The sequence below is a fragment of the Pleurodeles waltl genome, chromosome 7, assembly GCF_031143425.1.
Source record: "Pleurodeles waltl isolate 20211129_DDA chromosome 7, aPleWal1.hap1.20221129, whole genome shotgun sequence".
NCBI lineage: Eukaryota > Metazoa > Chordata > Amphibia > Caudata > Salamandridae > Pleurodeles > Pleurodeles waltl.
The window spans coordinates 1436044500-1436070325 of NC_090446.1; the positions used below are offsets into that span (position 1 = coordinate 1436044500).

Consider the following 25826-nt stretch of genomic DNA (forward strand, 5'->3'; position numbering starts at 1 on the left):
CTACTTGCGATTTCCAAAGTACACGTATCATGCATTTCCTAAATGCGAATTGGGCATTTAGGAAATGCAATTACCACCAAATCCAATTTGGTGGTAGCCATGTGCAATTTAAAAAATGCATTGAAAATTAATTTTTAAAAATTACATGTAGTGCACACATGCCCCTATGGCATCTGTGTGCTTCACATGTCCACTGTTATTTTTGGGGGGTGCATCAAAGGCCCCCAGCACCCTCAGATTTGTATTACCTAATTTGCAAGTTCCTAACAGGAATTCGCAAATTCGAAAATGTAAAACCATTCACACCTATGGGCCTACAGGCCGATATGGATGAATGGAGTTCCATTCCCTAATTGCGATTCGGTAGTAGCGATTGTGACATTTAAGACATAGTTATTACCGAATCACAATTTTCATACATCCCATTTTACATTTCTGAAATAATGATTTCTTAAAATTAGCTATTTAAGAAATGCAAACCGGGAGCTTGATACGTCTGGCCCTTAATCCTTAGAAAACAGTACGAATGCTGTTGTTACACAAAGCACCTGGTTAGTGTAAAAAATAAAGCTGCACGGGCGAGTGTGCATCTGGAAAGGGTAGTGATCCATCAACTCCTTTTGAGCAAGTGAGGCCGTGTATCGTTTCCTTCTCCGGTTGGAGATGCATCGTTTTTCTCCACTGCAAGAGAGCAATGGATTGATTTGCAGATGGGGTGCCTCAGGTCCGCACAGAGTCGGGTTGACTTTGACGCCCAGGTACGATGCATAGAAAATCCTGGTGCACGGTGTTAGAAAACCATGCTGCACGGGGTTTGCGTGGTTATCAGGAGCCGCAAGCAGGTGTTGCGTGTCGTTTCTCCAGCTGCGATGAGTTGATCTCCCAGTGGTGATGCAGGTGGAGCGTTGATTTTAGCCCCGAAGCTGGCAGCACCTCGTTTATCAGCAGCATTACAGATGGTGCATTGAAAATTTCCCTGCAGGACGTTCTGTGCATGGATTTTCAGCTCTTGTTCTGCCAACTTCACCTTTCAAGGACCCAGGGACTGGATAGGGCACCACTTGGCAGGGCAGGAGTCTCAGAAGAGCGTCTAGGTGCTGGCAAAGGTAGTCTTTGATGACCCTGAAACTTCAAAACAGGATGCAAACTCAGTTCAAGCCCTTGGAGATTCTTCACAAGCAGGAATATACCACAAAGTCCAGTCTTAACCCCCTTTCACAGGCAGAAGCAGCAAATGCAGTATAGTCCAACAAATCACAGCCACAGGCAGTGGCAGCACTTCTTCTCAGCTCTTCTCCTTGGCAGAGGTTCCTCTTGGTTCCAGAAGTGATCTAATTTTCAGGGGTTTTAGGTCCACTACATATGCCCCTTTCTGCCTTTGAAGTAGGCAAACTTCAAAGGAAGGTCTCTCTTACTTGTAAGATCCTGTCTTGCCCAGGCCAGGCCTCAGACACACTCCAGGGGGTTGGAGACTGCATTGTGTGAGGGCAGGCATAGCCCATTAAGGTGTAAGTGACCACTTCCTCCCCCCCTCAGCACAGATGGCCCATCAGGATATGAAGGCTACACCCTGGCTCCCTTTGTGTCACTGTCTAGAGGAGAGGTGCAAACAGCCCAACTGTAAAACTGACCCAGACAGGGAATCCACAAACAGGCAGAGTCACAGAATAGTTTCAGCAAGAAACTTTCTAAAGGTGGCATTTTCAAACACACAATCTAAATGCAAACTTTACTAAAAATATGTATTTTTTAAATTGAGAGTTCAGAGACCCTAAACTCTTTATTTCCATCTGCTCCCAAAGGGAATCTGCACTTTAACAATATTTAAAGGCACCCCCATGTTAACCTCTGAGAGAGAGATTGGCCTTGCACAGTGAAAACCACATTTGGCAGTATTTCACTGTTAAGACGTGTAAAACACATTAGTAAATGCACCCTAGGGGCTACAGCAGGGGTGCATTACATGTAAGAAAAGGGAAGGTTTAATTCTGGCAAATGGGTACACTTGCCAAGTTGAATTGGCAGTTTAATATTGCACACACAGACACTGCAGTGGGAGGTCTGAGTCATGTTTACAGGGCTACGCACGTGGGTGGCAAAACCAGTGCTGCTGGCCCACTAGTAGCATTTGATTTACAGGCCCTGGGCACCTCTAGTCCACTGTATTAGGGACTTACTAGTATATCAGATATGTCAATCATGGAAAGCCAGTTACACATACATTTTACATAGGAGCACTCACACTTTAGCACTGGATACCAGTGGTAAAGTGCCCAGAGTACCAAAAACAGCAAAAACATTCCAGCACACATCATCAACCTGGGAAACAGAGGCAAAAAGTTAGAAGACGCCCAGGATGCCAAGGCTAACATGCATATCTTGATAGATATGGTGCATTCCTGTCCTTTCTCACAGCGCAGTGCAGCAAGTACCTTGCTGCACTGTATGTGAAAAAATGATATATATGGCCCTCAGTTTTTTTGTTAATAATTGCTAATCATCCTGGACGAATGGGTATAAGGACTGCTCTTGTTGCATGAATATCTTATAATGTTTTTCGGCCTCTTAGCTCTGTATTTTCAAGGGTAATATCTTATGTTTAATATGATGCATGTGAAAATGTGTAGCAGCTGCACTTTGGATTCTTCTTAAATTCTTGTATTTACTTAATGCTAAGTGACGTTCCTTGTCATATTGCAATATTTTTTTTACAGAGTTACAAATATCTTGCTGAAGTGTTCCATGTCTCTTACTGCATTCCTGGGGTTCCTTGAATCACTTTTCATGTTCCAGATCTTCTCAAAGAGGGATCCAGAAAAAGCAAACGCGTTCCTTAAAAAATTACAAGAAAGGTAAAGAAATCAAAATTTTGTTAGATCACAGTATGAAAAAATTTTCAAAATATTTTAGGTGAATCTGTAAGCATGACTTGTTCAAATGAATCACATACCAAAACTATTACTTTGAAAGAAGGAAGGTGCATCCCTTATGTAAGCACCAGCGTTCTTCAAGATAGCTTTTATTATTCTGAATTGATTTTTTCACAATACTAGACTGCCTCTCTGCATCATGATTCCACAATAATCCTTCTCCAAATCCTATCCTATCTCTGGGCCTCAATACCAGCCCCAAAAGTCATTGTTACCAGTTCGAATGGTAACTCCCTCCAGTGAGTCGGAAAATTGCACCATTATGAAGACGACCCTGAGAAACAACTGAGAAATGAATATTAACTGCGTGAACTGCAGTAATTTGGCCTTATTGTTCCCCATTCCCAGCAACATTTTAGAGATATTAGCTCCTTTTAGTAGACATGGCCTCAGAGGAAACTGTCTGGGCTTGCAAGTTGACCTTTGTTTTAGTGATCACATGTCCACACTGGAGTTACTGGGATCATCAGAGAACTCACGATAATTCATAATCGGACTCTCTTTCTGCATTTGTAATAATCTGTCACATGTCAGATATTTCTAGAGCTATGCACACCTTTACTATACAAGTTTAATCACTAACATATTTTCAAGATCAACATTTTTATCTATTATGTGCAATTCTCTTTTTACTTGGCATCATCACTCGTACTTGACTTTCATGTAAGGGGCGATAATCAGACAACTTAAAAAATATTCCAGTTCTCTTCTTTTTTTGCAAATAGGTAAATACTTAGAGCAGGACTCACAAAGCCAATGTATATACTTACACCTGCACATGTACTCCTACCTAAGAGCGTAGAGTCTCCATTTCACCAGTAGTACACTTGGAAAAAGTCAACAGCTGCAGCTTTTCAGAAGTGCTGCACGAAATGACGAACAATTGGATGGCCCAGTAGTGTCAGCGCACTCCGATCCAAATTGTTACAAACTGGACCAACAATAAATAATGGCCATGATTGAGAGCTAAGCAAAGGAGGCAGCAGCCACCGAAACGTTTCCCAAATAGAGGAAATTAAAATCCCTAAAATTACAACTGCATTCTTGAGCAGTCCCAAATGTATCACCGGTGAGTCATCATAGTCCATCAGAACAACTCTTCTTTTATTCTGAAGATTTTCTGGCAGGGCATGTTCCAGGCTACCAATGTGTTTCGCCACCTGGTAATCACACAACTGAATGACAGCCAGGGATAGAGAAAATATTATCAAATGTGAAATAATTCCTGTAAGGATGAATACTATCGATAATCTTAATTACTTTCATTAAGGAAAGCAAGTGTGTGTCCACACAACTATAAACCACAGCTTTGGAAAGAACCTAGAAAACACAGTAGGTGTGTGGGATACAGTGAAGTGAGCTAAGCTAAATACAGAAATAGTACTTGTTGGTCCAGTTGTCCATCTCCTATGTATATTACAGTCTCATAAATCAACAGAACATCATGAACTACAGGAAGGATCTAAAATATCATAAATAATAAAACAGATCTAACCGCTCAATTGAGGCGAAAATCATCCATCAATCTAATTTGTAGAGCGACCGCATTGTGAGGCAGAACATATTCCTACATCAGATCGAAAGAGAGTGTTTGGGGGAGGGGTAGTGGATATTGGAAGAGGAAAGAGAAAAAGGTGTCCCAGATGCTCAGGGGAGATTGGTATGCGACAATTGCTATGATAACCTTGAATAAACTAAGTGTTCAAAAATGTACAGAATATAAATGAGAAGCTCCTCCAATCCCGATTATGCTAGACAATCTGAAAGTATAGAGGATGAATAGTATGAACTACTGCACAGAGGTATACTAGTGTCCTGGAGATTAAACAGCCTTAAAAAAAAACATTGTCTCTACAAACTCTTGGTGTAAGGGGCAAGAACATGTAACCAAAAGTCTATGTGATCAGTGAGGTAAAAAATACTTGGGGGATTTATATCTTTGCCCAAAATATTCTAGGACTGTAGTTAGAATTGTAAATACACCTTCTGAATATTACCCACTATTCTGGGACTGGAGTTAGAATAATACATTTGATGTACCAATGTCCACCACGCCTACTGCTGACATAGGGGAGCAGTTCAGGACAAGAAATAAAATAAGAAATATGCTGGCTGTTTTAAGAACACATGCTATAGTAAAAGAAAGAGGACTGGTTGTACCTAAGAAAAGGAGGCACCCTTTTGGAAAGAAGAGAATGGAAAAAACTTGTTACTTAAAATTGTCTGTAGAGCTCTCTGTTCTGACAGGAAAATATGTATTTAATGAGAGGGCGGAACAAGCAATTATCAAAAATTGAGGGAAGACATCATACAAATATTAGAGTTAAAAATGTAAAAATGTGGCAGTCAGGTAAATCTAAAGAAAATGAGTCATGCATGCATCAATCAATCAATCAAGCAGTGCTTGTAAAGGGCAGCTACTCACCCGTTAGGGTCTCAAGGTGCTTGGGGGTGGATAGTAGCATATATCGGTGAGGTGGTTTAAAAAAGTCATGTCTTCAGTTCCTTCGTGAAGCTGAGGAGGGAGGTGGTTTGTCTGATGTGGATAGGTAGGGCGTTTCAGGCGGTGGCTACAAGGTGAGAGATGGAGCATCCTCCTGTTCTGGTTTTCCTGATGGGGGGTACTTCTGTGATAGAGAGCTGGGCTGAGTGTAGAGCCATGTGGGGTACGTGGAAGTTGAGTCAGTGGTCCAGGTAGGCTGGTCTAGTGTTGTGGAGGGCTTTGTGTGCCTGGGTGAGGATCTTGAAAGTGATTCTTTTCTCTATGGGGAGACAGTGCAGTGTACGTAGGTGTTGCGAGATGTGGCAGTGTCCAGGTAGGTCGAGGACCAGTCTGGCGGCAGCGTTCTGGATGTTTTACAATTTGTAGGTGAGTTTTTTGTTCATTCCGGTGTAGAGTGCGTTGCCATAGTCCAGTCTGCTGGTGATGAGGGAGTTTGTGATGGTCTTTCTATGTTGGAGGGGGATCCACTTGAAGGACTTGCGTAGGAGGCGGAGGGTGCGGAAGCAGGTGGAGATGCCTGAGTTGATTTGATGGTTCATGATGAGGTGATTCCGAGGTTGCGGGCTTGGTTGGCGGGTGGTGGGTGGGATTCCAAGGGTGGGTGGCCACCAGGACTCGTTCCATGCATTGGGTTGAGGGCCCATGATGAGTACTTCTATCTTGTTGGTGTTGAGTTGAAGGCAGCTGTTTCTCATCCAGTTGGCGACTGCTTCTATGCCTTTGTGGAAGTTGTGTCTGGCCTTGTTGGGTTCGTTGGAGAGGGAGAGGATGAGTTGGGTGTCATTGGCATAGGAGATGATGTTTATTCCGTAGCCTCTGGCGAGGATAGTTAGCAGGGCCATGTAGACGTTGAACAGCGTGGGGATGAGGGAGGATCCCTGGGACACTCCGCAGGTGTGGGATTTGCAAGGAAGGGAGCGAGTCTCACTCATTGCGTTCTGCCAGAGAAGAAGGATTGGATCCAGTCGAGGGCCTTGTCTCTGATGCTGGCTTCATGGAGTCTTCTTATCAGGGTGTTATGAGAGACTCTGTCGAAAGCCAACGAGAGGTCTAGTAGGATGAGTGCCGCTGTCTCTCCCTTGTCCAGTAGGGAGCGGATGTCATCTGTTGCATCCAGGAGGGCTGTTTTGGTGCTGTGGTTTGACCTGAATCCTGATTGGGACATGTTGAGGATTTTGTGGTCTTCTATAAACATGGCGAGTTGACTGTTGACTGCTTTTTCAATTACTTTTGCAGGTAATGGAAGTAGGGAGATGGGCCTGAAGTTTTTAAGGTCGGTGGGGTCTGCCGAGGGTTTTTTGAGGAGGGGGTTGATCTCGGCGTGCTTCCAGTCATTGGCAAGGTGGCGGCAGGCCAGTGAGCGGTTGATGGAGAGGCGGATCTTGGAGGCGATGGTGTCTGTAGCTCTGTTGAAGATGTGATGGAGGAATGGGTCCTTGGGGGCCTCGGAGTGTGTGGAGTTCATTGTTTTCAGCATATCTTTGGTGGTGAGGGGTGTCCAGGTAGAGATTGGTGGTTTGTTGGTATAAGGGTTTGGTAGAGGGAATTCTGCGCATAGGTTGTCCTTGCTGAAACTGTCATAGATTATCTTGATTTTGAGGTGGAAGTAGGTGTTGAGTCTGTCACATAGGTCCTGTGAGGGTGGGATGTCAGTTGTTTCACTGTTGTGTTGGTCAGTGAACTGCTCTGCCACCTCATAGCTCCACTGAATGGAGTTGTTGGGAAGATTTAAACTTTCAGATGTATTTATTTTGTTGAGTCAAAAACCTTCACTCGGACAACACTGCAGGTTTTAGCAGATGAGGGTGCCATGAGGCATGATTCATTAACCTAGAGGTACCGCTAAACAGGATCTGGTGCTGCAGAGAAGAACGTAGCAGGAACAACAGTGAAGACAGACCGACCAGTGATGGACCTTGGGGGTTCAGGCTGGCAAGTAGGTCTTCTGTCTGTTGTCAGGGAACATTTTGATGATAAACTTTCTAAGTCCCATCTTTTAGGCTTAGGCATGAGCAGCACCTCTATCACCAATTCCAACGATCCTGGACCTGGGAGGTACAACTTGGGGGGGGGGAGTTAGGACTCACACCAGCAAAGTCCATGTGCACAATGCAACATCTCTGGAGCTCTTTATGTTGCTCTAGCTCACACAGGGGCCAGTCAACTAGCTCTTGGTGTCACTTCTGGTGGGCCTGGGTTCAAGGAGATGGTCTAGTTCTTCTCAAGCAGCAAGGCAGTCCTCTGAGGTACAGTGCTTGTGAAGTCTTCCAAAGGTCCACAAGTGTACTTAAGAATGGTTCAGGAGGTCCAATATCTATACCTGATGTAGGCCTTTGAAGTGGGGGAAATTTTTAGGCGAGCCTCACATCTGTTTCTTGAAAGTATTTCCCTTTCCCTGCCAAGGCTCCAAGAAGTCAGTAGTGAACAAAAAAGTGTTGGGTTCCTTTGTGTGTGCTGGAGGCAAACACTTGGAAGTGTACGTGGGGCAGGGAATAGCTACGTCCCCATCAATCCTGACAAGACTGCTCATACCACAATAATTAGTCCCTCTCTGTCAGAGGAATACACAAAACTCAATAGCAGAGCCATTCAAAGTTATGTGACTCAGAATGCAGACAGCAGACACCAAATGGTAAAGACAACACATTTTTCAGGAGGAGCATTTTCAGAGTTCTGAATTAAAATCCAACTTTGCTGTAAAAAATGTGGTTGCTGGTAGACTGGGGTGTGAACATTGGTCAAGCAGCAACCACACCCAAATTAACCTGTGCTCAACCCCTTGTAGCCTGGCACAGAACAGTTGGGCAATGTGTAAAGTATTTGTTCAACACTTCAAACAGTAAAAGAATCAAAACACACCACAAAAAGGAGCCCACAACAAAGCTAGGAAAATAGAATATATTTTAATAAACTAAACAAGACCAAAATGACATAAATCCAATTAGTAGAACAGAAGATATTGAATTTTAAAGCACTAAGGCCCTCATTATGACCCTGGCGGTCGGCGGTAATATGGTGGAAAGTACTGCCAACAGGCTGCCGGTACTTTCCACCATATTACGAAATTGATGGTTTGGCTGAAGCCAAACCACCAATGTACCACGCCCACTGCGGTAACAGCCGGCGGGCTGGAGACACTGTACCGCTGGTGGAATTATGACCCCGCCTACCGCCATGGTTTTCGTGGCTTTCTTACCAATGTGGAATCTATGGTTTTGCGTCAGAAAATGACACAAGCCTGGGTTAATTGTGAAAAGAACTATGAAAACAATGATTTATAATATCATGTTAAAAAATTCTAAATTTAAAACTGCGAGTGCCAGAATGCATAGTGATGTTGAATAAAAAGCTATAACCAGCTGGGGGTTTCTCAAATGATAGTGGATGAGCGTAGATGTATGCGCAAATGTGCACACCACTTGTTCAAATGTACCATGATGTAACTCTAAATGTGATAAAGTATAGAATTTCAAAGTGCTGCCAGGTGCATTTGAATAATGTTAATGTACTTAAGATGAATATTTTTAATCTGATAGTCATGATTTGAGAGTTATATAGGTTGCTGAGAAACCTGCAGTATCAAAAATGCTTTTAGAAGACCAAGTATTTTTATTTTACCAACTTATGCAATGCACATTGTGCCTGGGATCCCTTTCACTAAAATTGAAGTCGTGTCGCTATATGTTTATTCACCTGTCTAGGAGGATTCATAGACATCGGAAGTCAGTCCAGGGACTCTACACCATGGAAAACAAGATGTGAATGGGTCACTGGCCAAATTTCTCACTTTCTGAGTCTGAGGCAGACAACACAAGCACCCAGGGCCAGTTTTAGCATTGGTGGCACCTCCACCATTCCTCACTACCATTCTCCATTGGTGCCCCCCATCTGTCCATAGCCCCCTCTCATATTTCATTTCTTTCATAGCACTACTCATCCCTTTGTGAGAATGCTTTAAATCACACACACACATACTACACATGTGGGTAGTGCCGTGGTGGCAATCATTGTGGACGCACCCACCCCATCACTGCCATCAAGGATTCCCTCACTATTACCCTCAATTTCTGCCCTTTATCTCTCCATAACCCCTCTTTCATAACTACTCTTCCCAATGTAGGGCGTGGGAGTGTGTTACAACCCACACACAGATTAGGCAGCGACATGAATCATACAAGTGTGTAATGCAATGCATAGGAGGGCTATGAGTCACACGTCACACATAATGATAATCATTACATATTAAAAGTTCTTGGTCTTGAGAAACACAAACTCAGAATTCAAAGACATTGGCAGGGATAGTCCTTACTAACAAAATGATCTCTGTGTCAAGAGCAGTAACCCAATGAGGTATCTACATAAAAATACAAGTCTGTGAACTGCTAGTTGTTTGAGGCTGGTTATTAGTAGAGGCAAGTATGCACTTACCACTAACAGCAATGCCCCCAGATAGTGTTAGGTGCAGTCAAGGTCTCAAAACATTAGCCCCTGGCTCAGCCACCAGTAGTTTGTCAATGAGCGGGCAGATATAATGTAGGAGACAGGCATGTGAAGCATTTAAATACACCAATACAGTAGATAATTAAGACACAACACACAATAAAAATACCACACCGATTTATAACAATAGTAAACGAGTTTCCCTCTACAATTACACTAAAACAACAAAAATCCAATATCGGGAACCAGAGATATACATTTTTAGAGATTTAAAAAAAGTGCTTTCTAGTGCTTAGTATTCAATAGCCCCAAGTGGGGACATCTGGTTATGCTTGACTGGGACAAAGTCAAACTTCGGGGTAACCGCAATGGAGTCAGGCTCGGACACAGTGAGTGGGAGACCTTGGTCAAAATTTTACATTTTGCACTTAGAAATGTTTCTGGAGCTTTTCTCTCTCGATGTTGTGCAGTCCTCCAGAGTAAGGTGGTTTCAAAGTGAAGTTCTCGCACTGCTTTTGTTTGTGACTAGCAAATTGCGAGTCAGAGTGACTCATAGTTTGCGAGTTGCAAAACCGTGTGTAGTATAGTGTCAATGCCACTATTTGCAACTCGCAAGGGGGTCGCAAATGCCCACCTCATGATTATTCATGAGGTAGGTAGCAATTTGCGCCCCTCTTGGGAATGGCGGCCGTCACAAGGATGGTGGCCTGCTGGAGACAGCGGACCACTATGTCTGTGACTGCTTTTAAATAAAGCAGTTTTTTTGTAATGCAGCCTGTTTTCCTTAAAGAAAAATTAGATGCATTAAAAAAAAAAAACATGAAACGTTTTTGTTTCATTTTTTCAGAGCATGCAGTGGTCCTATGGACCACTGCTTGCTCTGAAAAAATGTTTTCAGTGACATTCACAAAGGAGAAGGCGTCCCATGGGGATCCCTTCCCGTTTGCAAATGTGTTAGCACCATTGTGACACTGGTGCTAACTCGGATTGTTTTGCGACCACATTCGCGGTCACCAAAAAATCATACATGGGACAGCGAGTCGCAATTAGGAAGGGAACACCCCTTCCTAATTGCGAGTCGCAATCCTGTTTTGCGATTCGATAAAAAGTTTACTGAATCACAAAACTGGGTTTGTGCATCGGGAAGTGCATTTTGCACGTCGCAAACAGCCAGATTCGCTGTTTGCGATGTGCAAAATCGTTAGTACATGTGGCACTAAGTACCTAAAATGCAGAAAAAGTGCAGCTTTTCCATCACTCTGGCATATAAAACATATTTTATAATGTCCCTACTTAAAGTTGCATAGCATCCCACCTCTGTAGCATTAGGGGAGACCTTGGGGATGATTTATATGTAACAATAAGGTAGATTATAACTTTGGAGGTACCTTACATTCAAAGTCAAATTTGCACACATTTTACTTTTTAAAGGCAGTTTGCAAGGCAGTGATGCCTTAAAAATTACAGCACACTCCAGTGCAAGAAATATACTGGGCCTCTAAACCTCCCTGCCCTATTATATACTATGGACTTATAGGGAGAATCCTCCTTTCCCTATTATCTACTAGGGAGTTACAGGGGTCTGTCGTTGCCAATTGTAATTGTGCTATTTTACCATATAACTTTTATTCAGACCACTGGCCCTGGGCCTGTTTAGCAGAGCCCAGGGCACTGTCAAGGCCAGTAACCACTAGTATCAGTCATAAACAGTGGGGTGAAAATGCTTAAATGCTGGAGGTGGATTAATAATCCCTCGCCTCAAAGCCTCAGGTGATAGGTGGCAACATTGTTCATTCTGACTGGGAATTATGTCTGAAGACTATATAGGGAACAGGCAGAAGTCACCATCACAAATGGAAATTTTAGCGCTAATCATGGCAGGACCTTGCATCTACCTTCAAAATCATTAAGTTCTGCGGTTGGTGAATTGGCAACAATCAGGCCGGCGTAAGTAACAAAGGCCATTAAAGCAATGCATCCAAAGGGTGCCCCTAGTTTAAGTGGCATCCCCACTGCAGTATATAAATGGGATCCTAAGAGAAGGTCCTCAGTTGTGGCCCCCCTTTTCCAACAGTACCTGCTTGGATCAGTCATCCGTGAGTCATGGAGGGGCTCGCTACTTGTACCAATACACAGAAAGGGACCCAGGTTATTCCCAGCGAATGAAAGGCTAATTGTACTCCTTGACACCCTTGGGCTGAGGGCATCAATGTAATCCTGTTTAGCCAAACAGGCTTTCAAAGTTGAAGCCATATTGAGGGCAATCTCTTCTGTCTGGCCCATCTGAGTGAATCAACTTTGGCCACAAAGGCAAAGGCTCTATTTGCAGGATTTATAGTTTTCCAAACTGCTTTGACAGTGTTTCAAGATCAAGACTCTGAGAAAAAAATTGCAGGCCTGAGAAATTCCAACTAATGTATTAAATGCCATCATTGCACTTTATACAGACACATGGGTAAAAATAAAGGTCAGCACCAGATGGACTACCACAGTAAAATCAGGAATGAAAAGGACCTAAAACAAGGAAGCATAATGGCACTGTTGGTGGACCTGCCAATCCATCTAGAAAGGATGAAGGCATCCCCCCCAAAAAGTGGGCATCAGAATACAATTGTAACAATACATAGATGATACTGTACTCCTGGATCAGACATCTATTGGGCTGCAGCGTCTCTTTAATACACTTGCGGTCTATTTCCAGAAAAACAGCCTAAAAAAAAATCACAAAAACAAGTCTTCATAATCTCAGCAAAACTGAAGAATTGCAGGGCCTGATTTATTGAGGGGAGCCTCGTGGAAGTAGTGGAAGCCTACAAATATTTGGAGGTTTGGTTGGACCACAGGGGCTGTACTTCAGCCCATATCCAGGCAAGCAACTGAAAACTCATTGGAGTGGGCCTTCATTAAATTAAGGAAATAATTGGTGAACTCTGACTTAAGTCCACTGCTAAAGGTAACGGGCTGTAAACTACTTCCAACTACAACTCACAGCACAATCATATATAGACAGAAAATTGCTAATTGGCTTGACAAGACACAATCAATCTGCTACCACAAAGTATTCTCTCTACCAAATTGCACAGTGCACGTCCAAATCCATCAGGAGTTCTGTCTGATTTCACAGCACTGCGCTCTTAAAGGCAAATTTTTAATATACTGTGCAAAAGCCAAAAAGACAAAAGAAGGCAGATTAAAAAGCATAATTTGGAAAACAATAAATAACCATCAGACCAATTGGCATAAGTATTTTAGTCAAGCACTGGATACCCTTGAGGCCAGGGAGATCTAGGTAAGTGGCCCCCTAGTGCCAACAGTCTGTAGATTACGGAAAAGGTAATCTCCACAGAGTAGGACTGCAAGGCAATCATTAAACTTGCTCTCATGGTAGGTGGGCGGCCCCTCTTTACAATCTACGGTCTTTGCCGATTTATCTTTTCTTGCCGTTCAACGTGGCTCTCAAGCAGGTGTCAATGAGACAGTGTTTGGGGCTAATTCCACTAAAAATATATGGGTATGGCTGGTTATATATTTGAAGCTCAGGATAGGTATTGTAGATACTATGCTAGGCATGTGGAATCATTAGACCATAATTTTATGTTTATGCAAGAAGATGCTTCAACTCTCGCCCAATATAGCGCGCTCTACATACTTGTACTTGCAGCGCAGCAGTGGAAGCATGCCTAAAAAGTGAGTGAAGGTCATGAAAACTGGACAACCAGCAAGAAGAAAGTGAAGCTATTTATTAAGCACTGTGCACAGCTCCCGTGTGGGACCCTACAAGGCCTATGTTCACCCCACCTCGAAGAGGCTCTCCCATTCAAATGTGAGACACTTTTAGTGTTATTTTTTTTAATTATTTAAATTATTTGAAACTGATCTGAAAAATTCTGTGTGGCCTCCTCTGACATGTACGGTGTGCCCCACACTACGGGAATGGCGAAGGCCTCAATTACACCCCTGCTCTGCCTTGTGTGTATTTAACAGTTGAGCTGTGTGAACAATGTGAGTGCAGTATCTCAGCCATTGCATACAGTGTGCATGTGCTCTGTTTCTGCTATGTATGTAAGGCTGCATAACCCTGGTAACCTCTAGCTTCATCTTTCACTGCTGACCAGCTCTATGGTGAAGGCTAATTTCTGCCAGATGGAATGACTATCCAATCTCCTATTACCGAGACCAACCAGCCTCAGGGCAAGTACCAAGGCTCACCATGGGCTAGGTTCGGACTGGGCTCTCAAAGGCTGGAGCATGAAGAATGGGATTCGGTGATGAAGGCAGTCACATCTAGTCTTCTGTGCTTCGGCCTCCTAGGTAAATGACTGGCGACCTCTATTCTCAATCCAGCACTGTTTCTGAGTGCACTTGAGATTCTCCTGTCTGCACAGGAGGGGAGGTGCATGCAGAAGGGTGACAGAAAAAACTGAAACCCACAAACAAGGTGGATGGCGGGTCCATTAACTCTGGCTGAACAAGCATTTGGCAGTCCACTGAGCTCATGATGTCTGTATGTCTCATGTATCATATCTGTTAAAAGGCCATGAAATGTACTCCACTATTTGCTGCACACATCAAAAACTGTGCACACTCACAAGAGGACTGGGCTATGATGTTATTGGTTATGTGATATGTGGTGTAATCACTAACTTTGCAAATATTGTAATTTTTAATATCATCTATTATGTTCTGTGTGAGGTCATGAAAATCTTTTTAGAGGGATGGGTAGCTGCGTATCCTGTTAAATTTAAATGGTTTAGGTTTTATCTCATTGCTGCTGCATCAGGATAAATTGGGTTAAATGTTTCCAGCGCAATCATAACTCAAACTTTGCTCATTGTTTGTTTACTTATTTACAAGCTTTTCTTTTTTGGTTGATAACATTTGAAAAGTTTTTATTTTTTTGCATATTATGTTTTTTTCTTGATTTCTTAAAAAATACATTTGACTAATTTAAGGGCTCAAGTTACATCATTTTCATGCCATTTGCTGCAGATCTCATCAAATTAACATACAAACAGCACAGCCAATCCAAGAATATTTTTATTGTTCACATTCCTTAGATTAATTCGGGCATTATAGCTTAATTTGTGTCCCACATAACAGAAACAATCACACCCTCATTGAACCAAATTTAAAAGGTAAGATGACACGTTTTTCTCATTTGCATCTGGAGGTGTTAATAAAGACAAGGGTCCTCATTTACAATGTTTTGATGCAGGGCAACACAGGCACGCTTGTATCATGGTGCAAAGGTGCCTGCATTGCGGGGATGATTGTTTTTGTGCAAGATGGGCCACCTTGCTGCACAAAAACAATCATAGGAGGCGTTTTCCTACAAAATGAAGCCCACAGGAAAAACCTGGGAGTGCCCTAGGTGCCCCCAGGGTTGGGTGCAGTGCAAGTATAAACTGGGACCGGATAAATTATGTTTTATAAGCTCTGGGTATGCAAATAGCTAAATTTGTTTTTCCCTCGTTGTAGTAAATTAGCTACATAGGTTAAAATGGGGAGGCTTCATTATAATTAATAAAGTCTCCAAAGGAGCTAGATATCGCAAGTTTGGTCTCAAACGGATTGTTATAATAAATGCAACAACTTGCCATTGTTGGATTCAATACAGTTCTGTAGTGCCCTTCCCTGATTGGCCAACCCCTGGTAGCCTGACCAGGTTGCCTTGATGAGGTGTGAAGTGGCCTGGGCTGAACACAAAGGAAGTGCCTGGGGGAAGAGATCTGCCTCAGCAGATGATGAAACAGGATGGGGCAGAACAGTCAAACAAATCTTCAAAGGAGAGAAGGACATTTAGAGCTGCTCAGGACCTCCCCAATTACTGCATACCCTGACAACCGGGTGCCCTCTTGATTAGAATAGGAGAGGGCAGAAGAGGGGTATGTTAAGGATTTTTAGCCACACCCGTGAGTGGTCACAGCCAGACCTAACCTCCATATTTCAGTTTCTGCTATTTTGGATTTTTCAGGAATGTTGCTCTCTGGGATTGATTTTACCACACTTCCCAGGAAGTGATCATCCAAGAGGGTAGTGGCCTGCCTGTTATAGTTGACCCTCCTGCTTTTCACCCCAGGAGCAAGTATAAATTTGGCAGAGCTGCACCCACACCTCAGATCCCTACAAGGAAAAACATCAGAAGAAGAAGGACTGCCCTGCTGGACCCCAGCCTGCACATTGGCACTGCATTCTGAAGGAATGCACCAGCTGCTCACTTGGGCTTCACCAGTAAACTTTGCCTGTCTTCAATGGATTCAGAAGGGACTCCCTGCTTGCTAAAGGTGAAAAATAGCTAACAAACCCGAAGGAACTGACCAGCTGACCAGTGGGTATTGGTCATTTTTGGATTTGAACCAGATGCATTTTTGGAGTTGGAGTCCTAACCCTCAAGGAGCAACTCAGAGCTTCTGGAAACTTGGGATGAGCTGTGGACCCCAAAGGGACCTTCAAAGACCTTCTGGAAGAAGATCCAGAAGTTTGGAGAACTTTTGGAAAAAAGCTCCATAAAGGGACTGACCCGTCGTGGTGAGTCAAGCTGGCTTACCTCAACCGCATCCCAGCCTGACTTGCAGGTTCGTCCTGCTAAAACGCTCCAGTGCCCCAGACTTCCAGGATTTCATTGGGGCTCTTGGAAAGGTAATCCCACGACATTGCATCGAAATCAGCTTGCTGAGGAAGGTCGATCCACTTCAGAAGGAAAAAGCTCCAAAAAAGTGACAAAGTCCGAATGTATAAAGTTGACCAGGACTTCTCACACAGCGTATCCGAGGACGGCTCAAGGGATGTTGGATCAAGATTCAGCTCTGGCGAGACGAAGATTTCCATCCTGAAAAAGTCATCTAAGTCCAAAGGTAGAATTCTTCACCTAGGTTTCCTGCTACGCCTATCTGAAGAGGGCTCCAGGGAGGTCAGATCGGATTGGTGACTTTGTCCTGCTGAAAAAAATCTTCAAGAAAAATACTAAATCGGAAAGTAAGCTTTTGACCAAGGACTCCCGCTTGCTGTAGCTGATCAGGTCGGCCTCAAACTTTGAGTCTGCCCCAGTCTAGTGTGACCAGATTGGCGCTTTTAGTTTCTATGCCCTAGAAAACATTAATTCTTTAAACATTCATGTCTACGGTTTCCCTTATCCGATATAACTATATAATCATGTCGTATTTTTATTGTGTTTTGTGTTTTACTTATTTACAGTTTTGTCATTTTTAAATGCTTTACACACAAGTCTCCTAAGTTAAGCCTTGACACTCGTTGCCAAGCTACCAAGGGTTGACATGAGTTTTAATTTATTGAGCCCTAACTGGACCTAAGTGCCTATACCTAAGTGTAGGTACTTTCCTACCCTTACCAGTAATCCACATTCCAACAGTAGGCTTTTGACACATTCCCAGGTTTAAAAAACCTTATAAATCTGGGAAAGCATCAAAATCCATGGATGTTGCTTGGGAATACCCACGCAACACCCATGGAAATGCCTCCCCGAAACAAAGTAAGGAAACACAGCACTAGTCGCTCCATAGTTACAAGTCCATGAAAAGCCACACAAAATGGCTTTGCATGGCCCTTTCGATATGGATCAGAAGCCTGCTCTGCCGGTGCAACACAGAAAGTGAAGGGACGCTTGTAAAAGAACCATGAGATGTGCAAAGGTGAATTTTTGTATCTCAAACCAGATATTTCTTGCAAAATATAAAAAACTGCAAAAATAGTGTTGTCCCATGCGAGTTTGAGTTTCACAATAAAATTATGACTTCTGCCATTATTTTGTATGCAAGTGTGCTTTGTTTTAAGTCACTCACAAGGAATAAATAGGCAAGATACACACTCACATGCAAAATATTTGACAGTCACAAGCACAATAGAATGCTTATGAGATAAAAGTAGACAAATTTGTGGAGAAGTGAAAAACTGTGAATTCTGGAAACTGCAATAATCGGAAACACCATGAAAGTGGGCTTGCACAACTAACACATTACACCCAAAATCCTGTACCACAGCAGATTCAGTCATTGAGTTAGGGAAGGGATTCTTATATGCTTTAATGTGTGTTTATTAAAACCCATCTCTCTCCCACTCTCCTATACACTACCCCCTGACCAACTCCTGACTCATCAATTACAGCCTAATCTGATCTGCAAATCTTATTATAACAGCAACTGGGAAGTGAGCCATTGCCGGAGACTTAACAAAGAGGGAGACAGTGCACCATCAGTGTCTACATTGAAAGATAGCTAACAGCATGACGTTCTTGTCAGACAGGACACAATGTTGGTGTGAAATATAGATGGGACAAGTGCAGTGCACCAATTTTTGCAAATATAACTTTTGCAGATTCCATTAAATACAATACTCCATAGAAGCTGGTCTGGTGTGTGGTGGGTACCAATGGTACTGTTACGGCATCTGACCTTAATAAGTAAACATATAAGGGGACACAAATAGGTCGAATAACCTTTTGACTTGCAATTAAGATGTTCTTACCATAGTTCCAGTACATGCAGATCAATAATGAATAAACAATACCAATAATCAGCAACAATCAATAACATCATTGATCAATGGAGTCAGTAATTATCACGCACCATGACCTTCCAATCATGAATAATCACACCTTTTAGTAAAAGTTAGAATATTTATTTCCCTATATTAACCATGCTAAGGTTATGTAGATTAATCTAAAAATCAAATAAAACACATACAGAAACAATACTGGTTGTCCAAAGCGGTGGAAGAAACGTAATCTAATCAAAGCTTGTACTACAACACATTCTAAGGTTATGGTACAGATTAATAGCAAAGTTAGAGAAATTCATCAAGCATTTTCCTTAATTGCACAATTTCATTAGTAAGGATCCTTAACTAACATCATATTAGCATCAGCATGTTGGGCTCCATGCAAAATAATTTAGTGACACAAATTTGGAACTATGGCTCTATCGAAACAGTGCAGTTGGTACCTGGAAAGGAAAAGCAAATATGCATAATAATCAACAGTTTAATTCATAATACCTATCGTCAGTGAGGATCAGCAAGGAGAGTCAGTCTTCGTCCTCAGGACATCAGTCGAACAGCAAGGCAATCAGGATTCAGCATCAAAGTTCAGAAAATGCAAAGTCTATAAGCAGTAAAGTTAAGCATGTCTCTTGTCGGGACGCACAAGAAAAGATTGGCCATTCGGTCCACAAGAAAATGAGCAATGAACCCCTCTTTTTTCAGTGCAGTGTTATTAAATCAAAACTAGTAAAACTACTTCCCAAATCCCTATTGGTCAGTTAATCGCATGTTCACATTTTGTCCAATAAAACTAAAACTCCAAATCTATGAATTCTATCATTATTTCGTTCACATTTCATTAATTGGATGTCCTCAATGTCCTCATCATCTGGCTTGTCAGGTAACAATATTGTTGCAGCTTCTACTCCAGTCAGTATCTCCATTGTTCTCCTCCTGAGAAAGTCAGTCTCACATGCATTACACACAAAATGTTACATTAGCAAGAACAGCATCTTCTAGCAGTCGGTTCTCATGAGAACCTTCTGTTGTGAGCACATTTAAACAATAAAAAAGAGGAAAATCACAGTTTAACTCTCTGGGACAGTCATTTATTAAACGTTAAGTAATACAGCTTTGACATGAGGCCTGGACACTAGGCCAAGAAAGCTAGAGCATAACGCATGACCCCTAATATAAAATATTACTACATCAGTCAAACATATATTCAACATTTCACAATATTAATCTACTAGTCAGTACACTTCGTGAACATTGGCGGCCACTCTTCGTAATCTCATTTTCAAATGCATGCATTATTTTTCTACATTATTATTTCTTCTACACAAACCCTTTATTCAGAATACATGAACACTCATTAATAATTCTACTAAAACACCTGCGCTAGCAGTACCTACAGCTTATACCAGGTATCCGCCCCTCATAGTGAAGTGTAGGCAGTGTCTAGAAGCCATGCTCTCTAGAGATAGCTATGGATGAGCACCCAGGGCTTATGTAGGAGCCATGCAAAGCTCATGCAATACCATTGTAGTCACACAGCACTTACACACATGAAAGAAAACACTCAGTTGTAAAAAAGTAAAGGTACTTTATTTTTGGGACAAATCCGACCACAAAATACTAGACATGTAACCCACCCTTAGGAGGTAAGTAATACACTAAATATATACACTAGCAATCAGAAACAGGCATAGAAAATGTTAGAGAACAGTGCAATTAGCAATAACCAATAGTAACCCTAGGGGGAGCACAAATCATATACTAAAAAAAGGGAATGCAAACAAGGTACCCCCACATAGGGTAGTAAAATGTGTAGAGGGGAGTTCGGGGTATCAGAAAACCACAAAGGTAAGTAACACAGTACCCCCCAGCGACCAGGAACGCAGGAGGAAAAGAAGAAAAAGACACCCAGAGAAGACTGCAAGAAAACCAGTGGTGGATTCCTGAAGAATGAAGACCTGTGAAGAGAGGGAACCAAGTCCAAGAGTCACAGTGGAGTCCAGGAGGAGTAGGAGCTACTACCTACCCAGCTGTGGATGCAGAAGGTGATTGACGGTGATGAAGAACAGGTCAGCACTGCAGCCATGGAGCTGGAGAAGAGTTCCTGATGGATGCAGATGAAGCCCTGTGCTGGAAGGAAGATTGCAGATGGGTGTCAGTGCAGGAATTCCACCAACAAGCCTTGGCAAAGGCAAACTCACTGTTACTGGAAAAGAGGTGCTGCTGGGGACCAGCAAGGCCCATGAGGACTCAACCCAGGAGGGAGAGTCACAGGGGACCCTCAGTGTTAAGAGAGTCCACAGGAGCAGAGGCAGCACCAACAGGAGTCCCACAGGATGGGGACACAGGAGTCATAGAAGGAGCCCGTGCACCACTACAAAAGAGGATCCACGACACAGGAGAACCACACAGGAGGCTGTGCTTTGCAGGATAGAGTGCTGGGGGCTGGAGCTACATGTCACCTGAAGATCCTTTGGAGGAGATGCAAACAAGCCTTGACAGCTGCAAGAGACATGGTGCACATGGGTACTGTCCTGCGTGGGAAGGCAAGGACTTACCTCCACCAAAGTTAGACAGCTGGCAGAGAGGACCAAGGGGACTATCTTGGGCTACCACCCAGGATGCAGGATCCATGCAGGTCAGCCGGAGAGGGGATCCACTCAGCAGGTCATTGCTTGTTGTAGGTGCATGTGGTTGCAGGGAAGTGACTCCTTCACTCCAAGGGAGATTCCTTCTTCTTCTTGTACAGGTTGAAGAGTTTCAGTCTTCTGAAAATGAACAGTGAGGGAAATCTTGCAAGGCTGGCAGTAGCCCTGGAAACAATGTTGCTGAAGAGTCATTTCTTCTTGGAAGCAGCTTGTCGGGTCCTGTAGGTTCCAGTCTCAGTTCCGGAGGCCAGACGTTGAAGCAGAGGTTGCAGAGTAGTCCTGCTGGAATCCTGAATCTGAGGACCCACCCAAGAAAGAGACCCTAAATAGCCCTGAAAGGGGGATCGGTTACCTGACCAGGAGAGCACCTATCAGGAGGGGGCTCTGACGTCACCTGCCTGGCCTGACCACTCAGATGCTCCCAGAGTTTCCTGCCAACTTTGGAAACAAGATGGCAGAACCCAGGGACCCTCTGGAGGAGCTCTGACCCCCACCCATAGGGTGGTGATGGACAAGGGAATGGTCACTCCCCTTTCCATTGTCAAGTTTCACACCAGAGTGCGGACTGGGAGTCCCTGAACCGGTGTGGACTGATTTATGCATGTAGTGCACCAAATGTGCCCTTCAAAGCAAACCAGTGGCTTGGGGAGGCTACCCCTCCCAGGCCAGTAACACCTATTTCCAAAGGGAGAGGGTGTTTCTTCCCTCTCCCAAAGGACATCCTTTCTTAGGATTTCCTGGGCTTGATCAAATCAAGCAGCAGGAGGGCAGAAATCTGTCTGAGGGGTGGTAGCTGTTAGGACTCGCACACACACACACACGCTTCTTGCTGCAACCTCACAAAATAAATCAGCATTTATGAAGAATGATGAAACATGTCATATTTTTATAGCACATCACTTCCCTGTAACTTGTGAGGAAAACTACATTGCATGTTTGTTTATATTGATAAAGTAAGTGTTGTTCCATTTGTGAACTGTGTGCCAAGTGGTTTATGGAGACACTGAATTCCTTCATATGAATCATCAGAAGTGATTGATGACTCATCACCAGTATTTGTCTGATGACGCATCACCAGTCTAAAAATAGAACTGCCAAGGTGTTTCCTCTGCTGGGCTTCGAGTATTCCTTCACTTGCAGGTGTTCCCGGTTCAGATGGAGTTTCCATGATTCTTTCTGAAGTCGTCATTTCAGTGTGAGGCTTCTTCCAAGCTTCCCCCTCGGGAGCAGATTACTTTCGCAGTGGCTGGAGAATTTTCGAACAGTATTCCATCTCCCTCAAATAATCGAAAACATTCCAGGAGAAGTCGGTTCAGGAGTAATCCCTCTCTAGTTCCCCTGTTTTCAACCTTCTCGAGGTTAGTGATCTTTTGGTGCGTTATGAAAAACATTTGTCGATCCTGAGAAAACCGTGATAGAAGACTGTTTTCCAAAGACAGCTTGAGAAGTATTTTTAAAGACAGCATTCAAGTGAAGTGTTGTGAACTCCTGAAAGCATCGCTCGATATCGATTAGACATTTATTCTAATTATTTGTGGAGCGAGTCTATTGTGTGAAAACGACTAACAAATGACAAATTCATAAGTTTGATTTTATAACGATTTTGTTGTGAGTTACAAAAGCGTGTTCAATAGTCAAGCATTCAAGCGCTAATAATTATTGTGATTTTGCTGAAAGGTTCATTGATTGCTCAATCGAATGATATAATTATTGTTATTTTGCTATAAAACTCTATGATATTTTTAGTTCTTTTGTGTTTGATTTGTTTTTAGTCTTAGAAATTCCTGCACCAAACCCTGAGGCAACTTTCTTAGAACAGCAGTGATGCTCCTTTGTGAACCAGTATTTTTGTTTCTCTTCCCTTCCCACATCCCTGTTCCCTATCCCTTTTCCCCAGAGACTACTCGCTCGTTTCCTGTTCAGTTCAGATACTAGAGAATAGTGTTTAGGGGTGAGGGTTTTATTCTCTTCACTCCCGTTGAACCTGGAATTCAGATGAGTGGACATGGTCTTGTCAGCAGCAGCTGGGCTGCCCAGAAAACTCATAAGACTGGTTGTAGCAATAATTGGGGTCCTCTAAGGAGCCCCCAGAGTACATGTAATCATACTTCCAATACTTGCAACAGTATTGGGGTATGATTCCAACATGTTTGATACCAGGTTTGGTGTTACCATTACATTGCTGGACATAGGTAGTGACCTATGTCTAGTACATGAGTAAAATGGTGTCCCCGCACTTACAAAGTCCAGGAAAATGAATCTGGAGTTTGTGGGGGCACCTCTGCTAGTGCAGGGGTGCCCTCACACACAGGTATCTGCACCCAGCCCTCTGAGATGAGAAGGCCTACCAGAGGGTGACTTATAGTGACTTAGGGCCAGATGTATGAAAAAATAGGCTTGCGAATCGCAAAAAGCGATTTTTAAGAAATCGCTATTTCTGAGTCCCAATTGGCCATGTAACAAAATTGCGATTCGGTAATAGCGATTTCTTAAAAATCGCTATTTGTGGTTTGCGAGGCCCATTCACTGAATCGCGATTTGCATTTTCTCAAATTGCAATTTTTTTGCGATTCGGTAAAAAAATCGCTAATTGCGAGAAATTTCTAGAAAGCACACCTGGAGGACCCTGATGACATCACCAGCAGGAAATGAGTCATCCCAGGCAGTTTCAGGGGCCACACCCAAACCAGAATCCTGATAGAGAGCAGCCCAGCCACATAGAGCAGCAATCAGAAGGAGCCAGCACATCTGAGCAAGGATGGGCACCCCAGGCCAAGCACAGGAGAAGGGAGAAAGAAAGCACAAGCTAAAATTCAGCAAGCAGGGGCTTGAGGTGCTGACTGAGGAGGTGGTCAGGAGCCATGACTGCCTTTTTGGAAAAAGCTCATTTCAGGTGCCTGAGAGTGAGAACAGGAGACTATGGGCGGATATACAGTCAAAAATCTGCGCAAATGGAGTGGCACAGCACTCCATTGAAGAGATCAAAAAGAGGTGGTATGACCTGCGGTCCCGTGAGAAGGAGAGGGTGGCAAGGAGACTTGCGGAGGCCAGGGGCACAGGAGGCAGTCCACCCACAGAGGCACCATCCACACCATTGGAGGACATAGTCGAGTTCACACTCCTCCCTGAAGCTGTGACTGGGGTCACAGAGATCAACACCTCCGGCACACCAAGTACCAGCCAAGGTAAGTGCAATATTGATTTGTAACCCCATATGTGTATGCACAAAAGACCCTTAGGAATTAGCAAGTAATGTTAAACAGTGTGAGAAGTAGTCCAGTCCACATCTTAGAAGCAGCACAACAATGCATTATGTGAGTGGCAGTCCACAACCCAGAGCTGAAAGTAGCACATACAATGTATTTAAGTAGAGTGACACCCATAGAAACACAACACACACAACACAGTGTAGAGAAGTACCTGTACCTTTATTAGCATTGTCTGACCGTAAATGTAACATACATAACTGACATGCTGCATATTGTTGTTGCAGGTGGGCCAGGCCCAGCAGCCACAGCATCAGCACGGGTAGGCGGGACTGACACCCATCTGGCCTCCGATTCAAACACCAGTGTGTCCCTCAACATTGCGACTGTCTGACGCAGGCTCTGGGCACTGCCACTGCCAGAGCTCAGCAACGACTCAGATGAGCAGCAGGAAGGGCCAATTACCCCATCAGCAACAGGCAGGCGCAGCCAGATGCAGGAGGTCAGGTGTCATCAGACCACAGCACCACGCAGGATGGCGATAGATTCCGGGGCACAGCAGCATGAGGCAGGTGAGGGTTCCTCCTTCTTTGGTGGGCTGGAAGCTGCTATGTTGCAGCAGCAGTGCGTACAAAATAAGAGGATCCTCGGATTAGAAAAGAACTTGCGCAAACATAACCGCAACATGGTGGGCCTGCATCGCCAACTTGACTCCCTCAATAACAACATTGTACAGCTGCGTGAGGGACAGGTGCAGGCATCACAGGACACCAGGGACCTCACAAGTGCTGTCCGTGAACTCTGCCAGGAGCTGCGCCATGAGAGGGTGAGCCAGCGCAGACAGTAGCGCAGATTTCGGAACATGTTTGGCAGCTTCTGTTGTTCGTCTAACAGGGTGGCAAATTCAAGAACACTGATTGCCCGTCGTGCAGTGGCTGCACAGGTGGAGGCAGCACACAGCAGCAGGGATGTTGTGAATGGACTTGTGCAGGTCACCAATGTGATCGAACACATTATGGGACCAAGTTCAGCCACTCCGAGTGAGGTTGCACTGGGGGACACTGAGGACAGTTTCAGCCTCGGCAGTGTAGCTGTACCAGCATCGGACACCAGACGGCGCAGTGCCAGGCAAGGAACTGCCACTGAGGGTGACAATAGAGGTGCCAGTGATGTAACTGGGCACCCGAGTGGTGTGCGTGGGTGCAAAAAATGACTCTAGCTGCCAGTGGACTTCTGTTTTCACTATGAAGTAATAGTGCATTACTCAGGTCCTTCATTGTTTTGAGTTTCTCACATAATCTTTTTTTGTTATTACTCACACAAATACTACCTGACTTAAGGTAATACATTTATTTCACTACAGGTACAGTTGTCAGAGGATTTGTGTCATTTATACTCATGTCTGAAATGGTTGTGTGTGATGTCGTCACGCCTTTGCCTTCCCATTGCTACACTGGTCCTGTCTGCTGGATGTGGGGGTGGTATGGGATCACCATCCTCATCAGATTCAGTATCACATATTTCTACAGGTATGCTCCTGGTGGTAGCTATATTGTGCAAGATAGCACAAGTAGCCACTATTCTACAT

The 25826-nt window shown here is 43.7% G+C and overlaps 1 protein-coding gene across 2 annotated transcripts in view; it reads left to right on the forward strand.

The window, feature by feature from the left end:
• LOC138246451 (putative methyltransferase DDB_G0268948) overlaps positions 1–25826 on the forward strand; it is a 232465-nt gene that overhangs the window by 202618 nt on the left and 4021 nt on the right. For both annotated transcript variants that reach the window (XM_069201066.1, XM_069201067.1), the window contains exon 7: positions 2715–2852. In XM_069201066.1, the coding sequence (XP_069057167.1) occupies positions 2715–2852 (138 nt within the window). The remainder of the gene's footprint in view (positions 1–2714; positions 2853–25826) is intronic.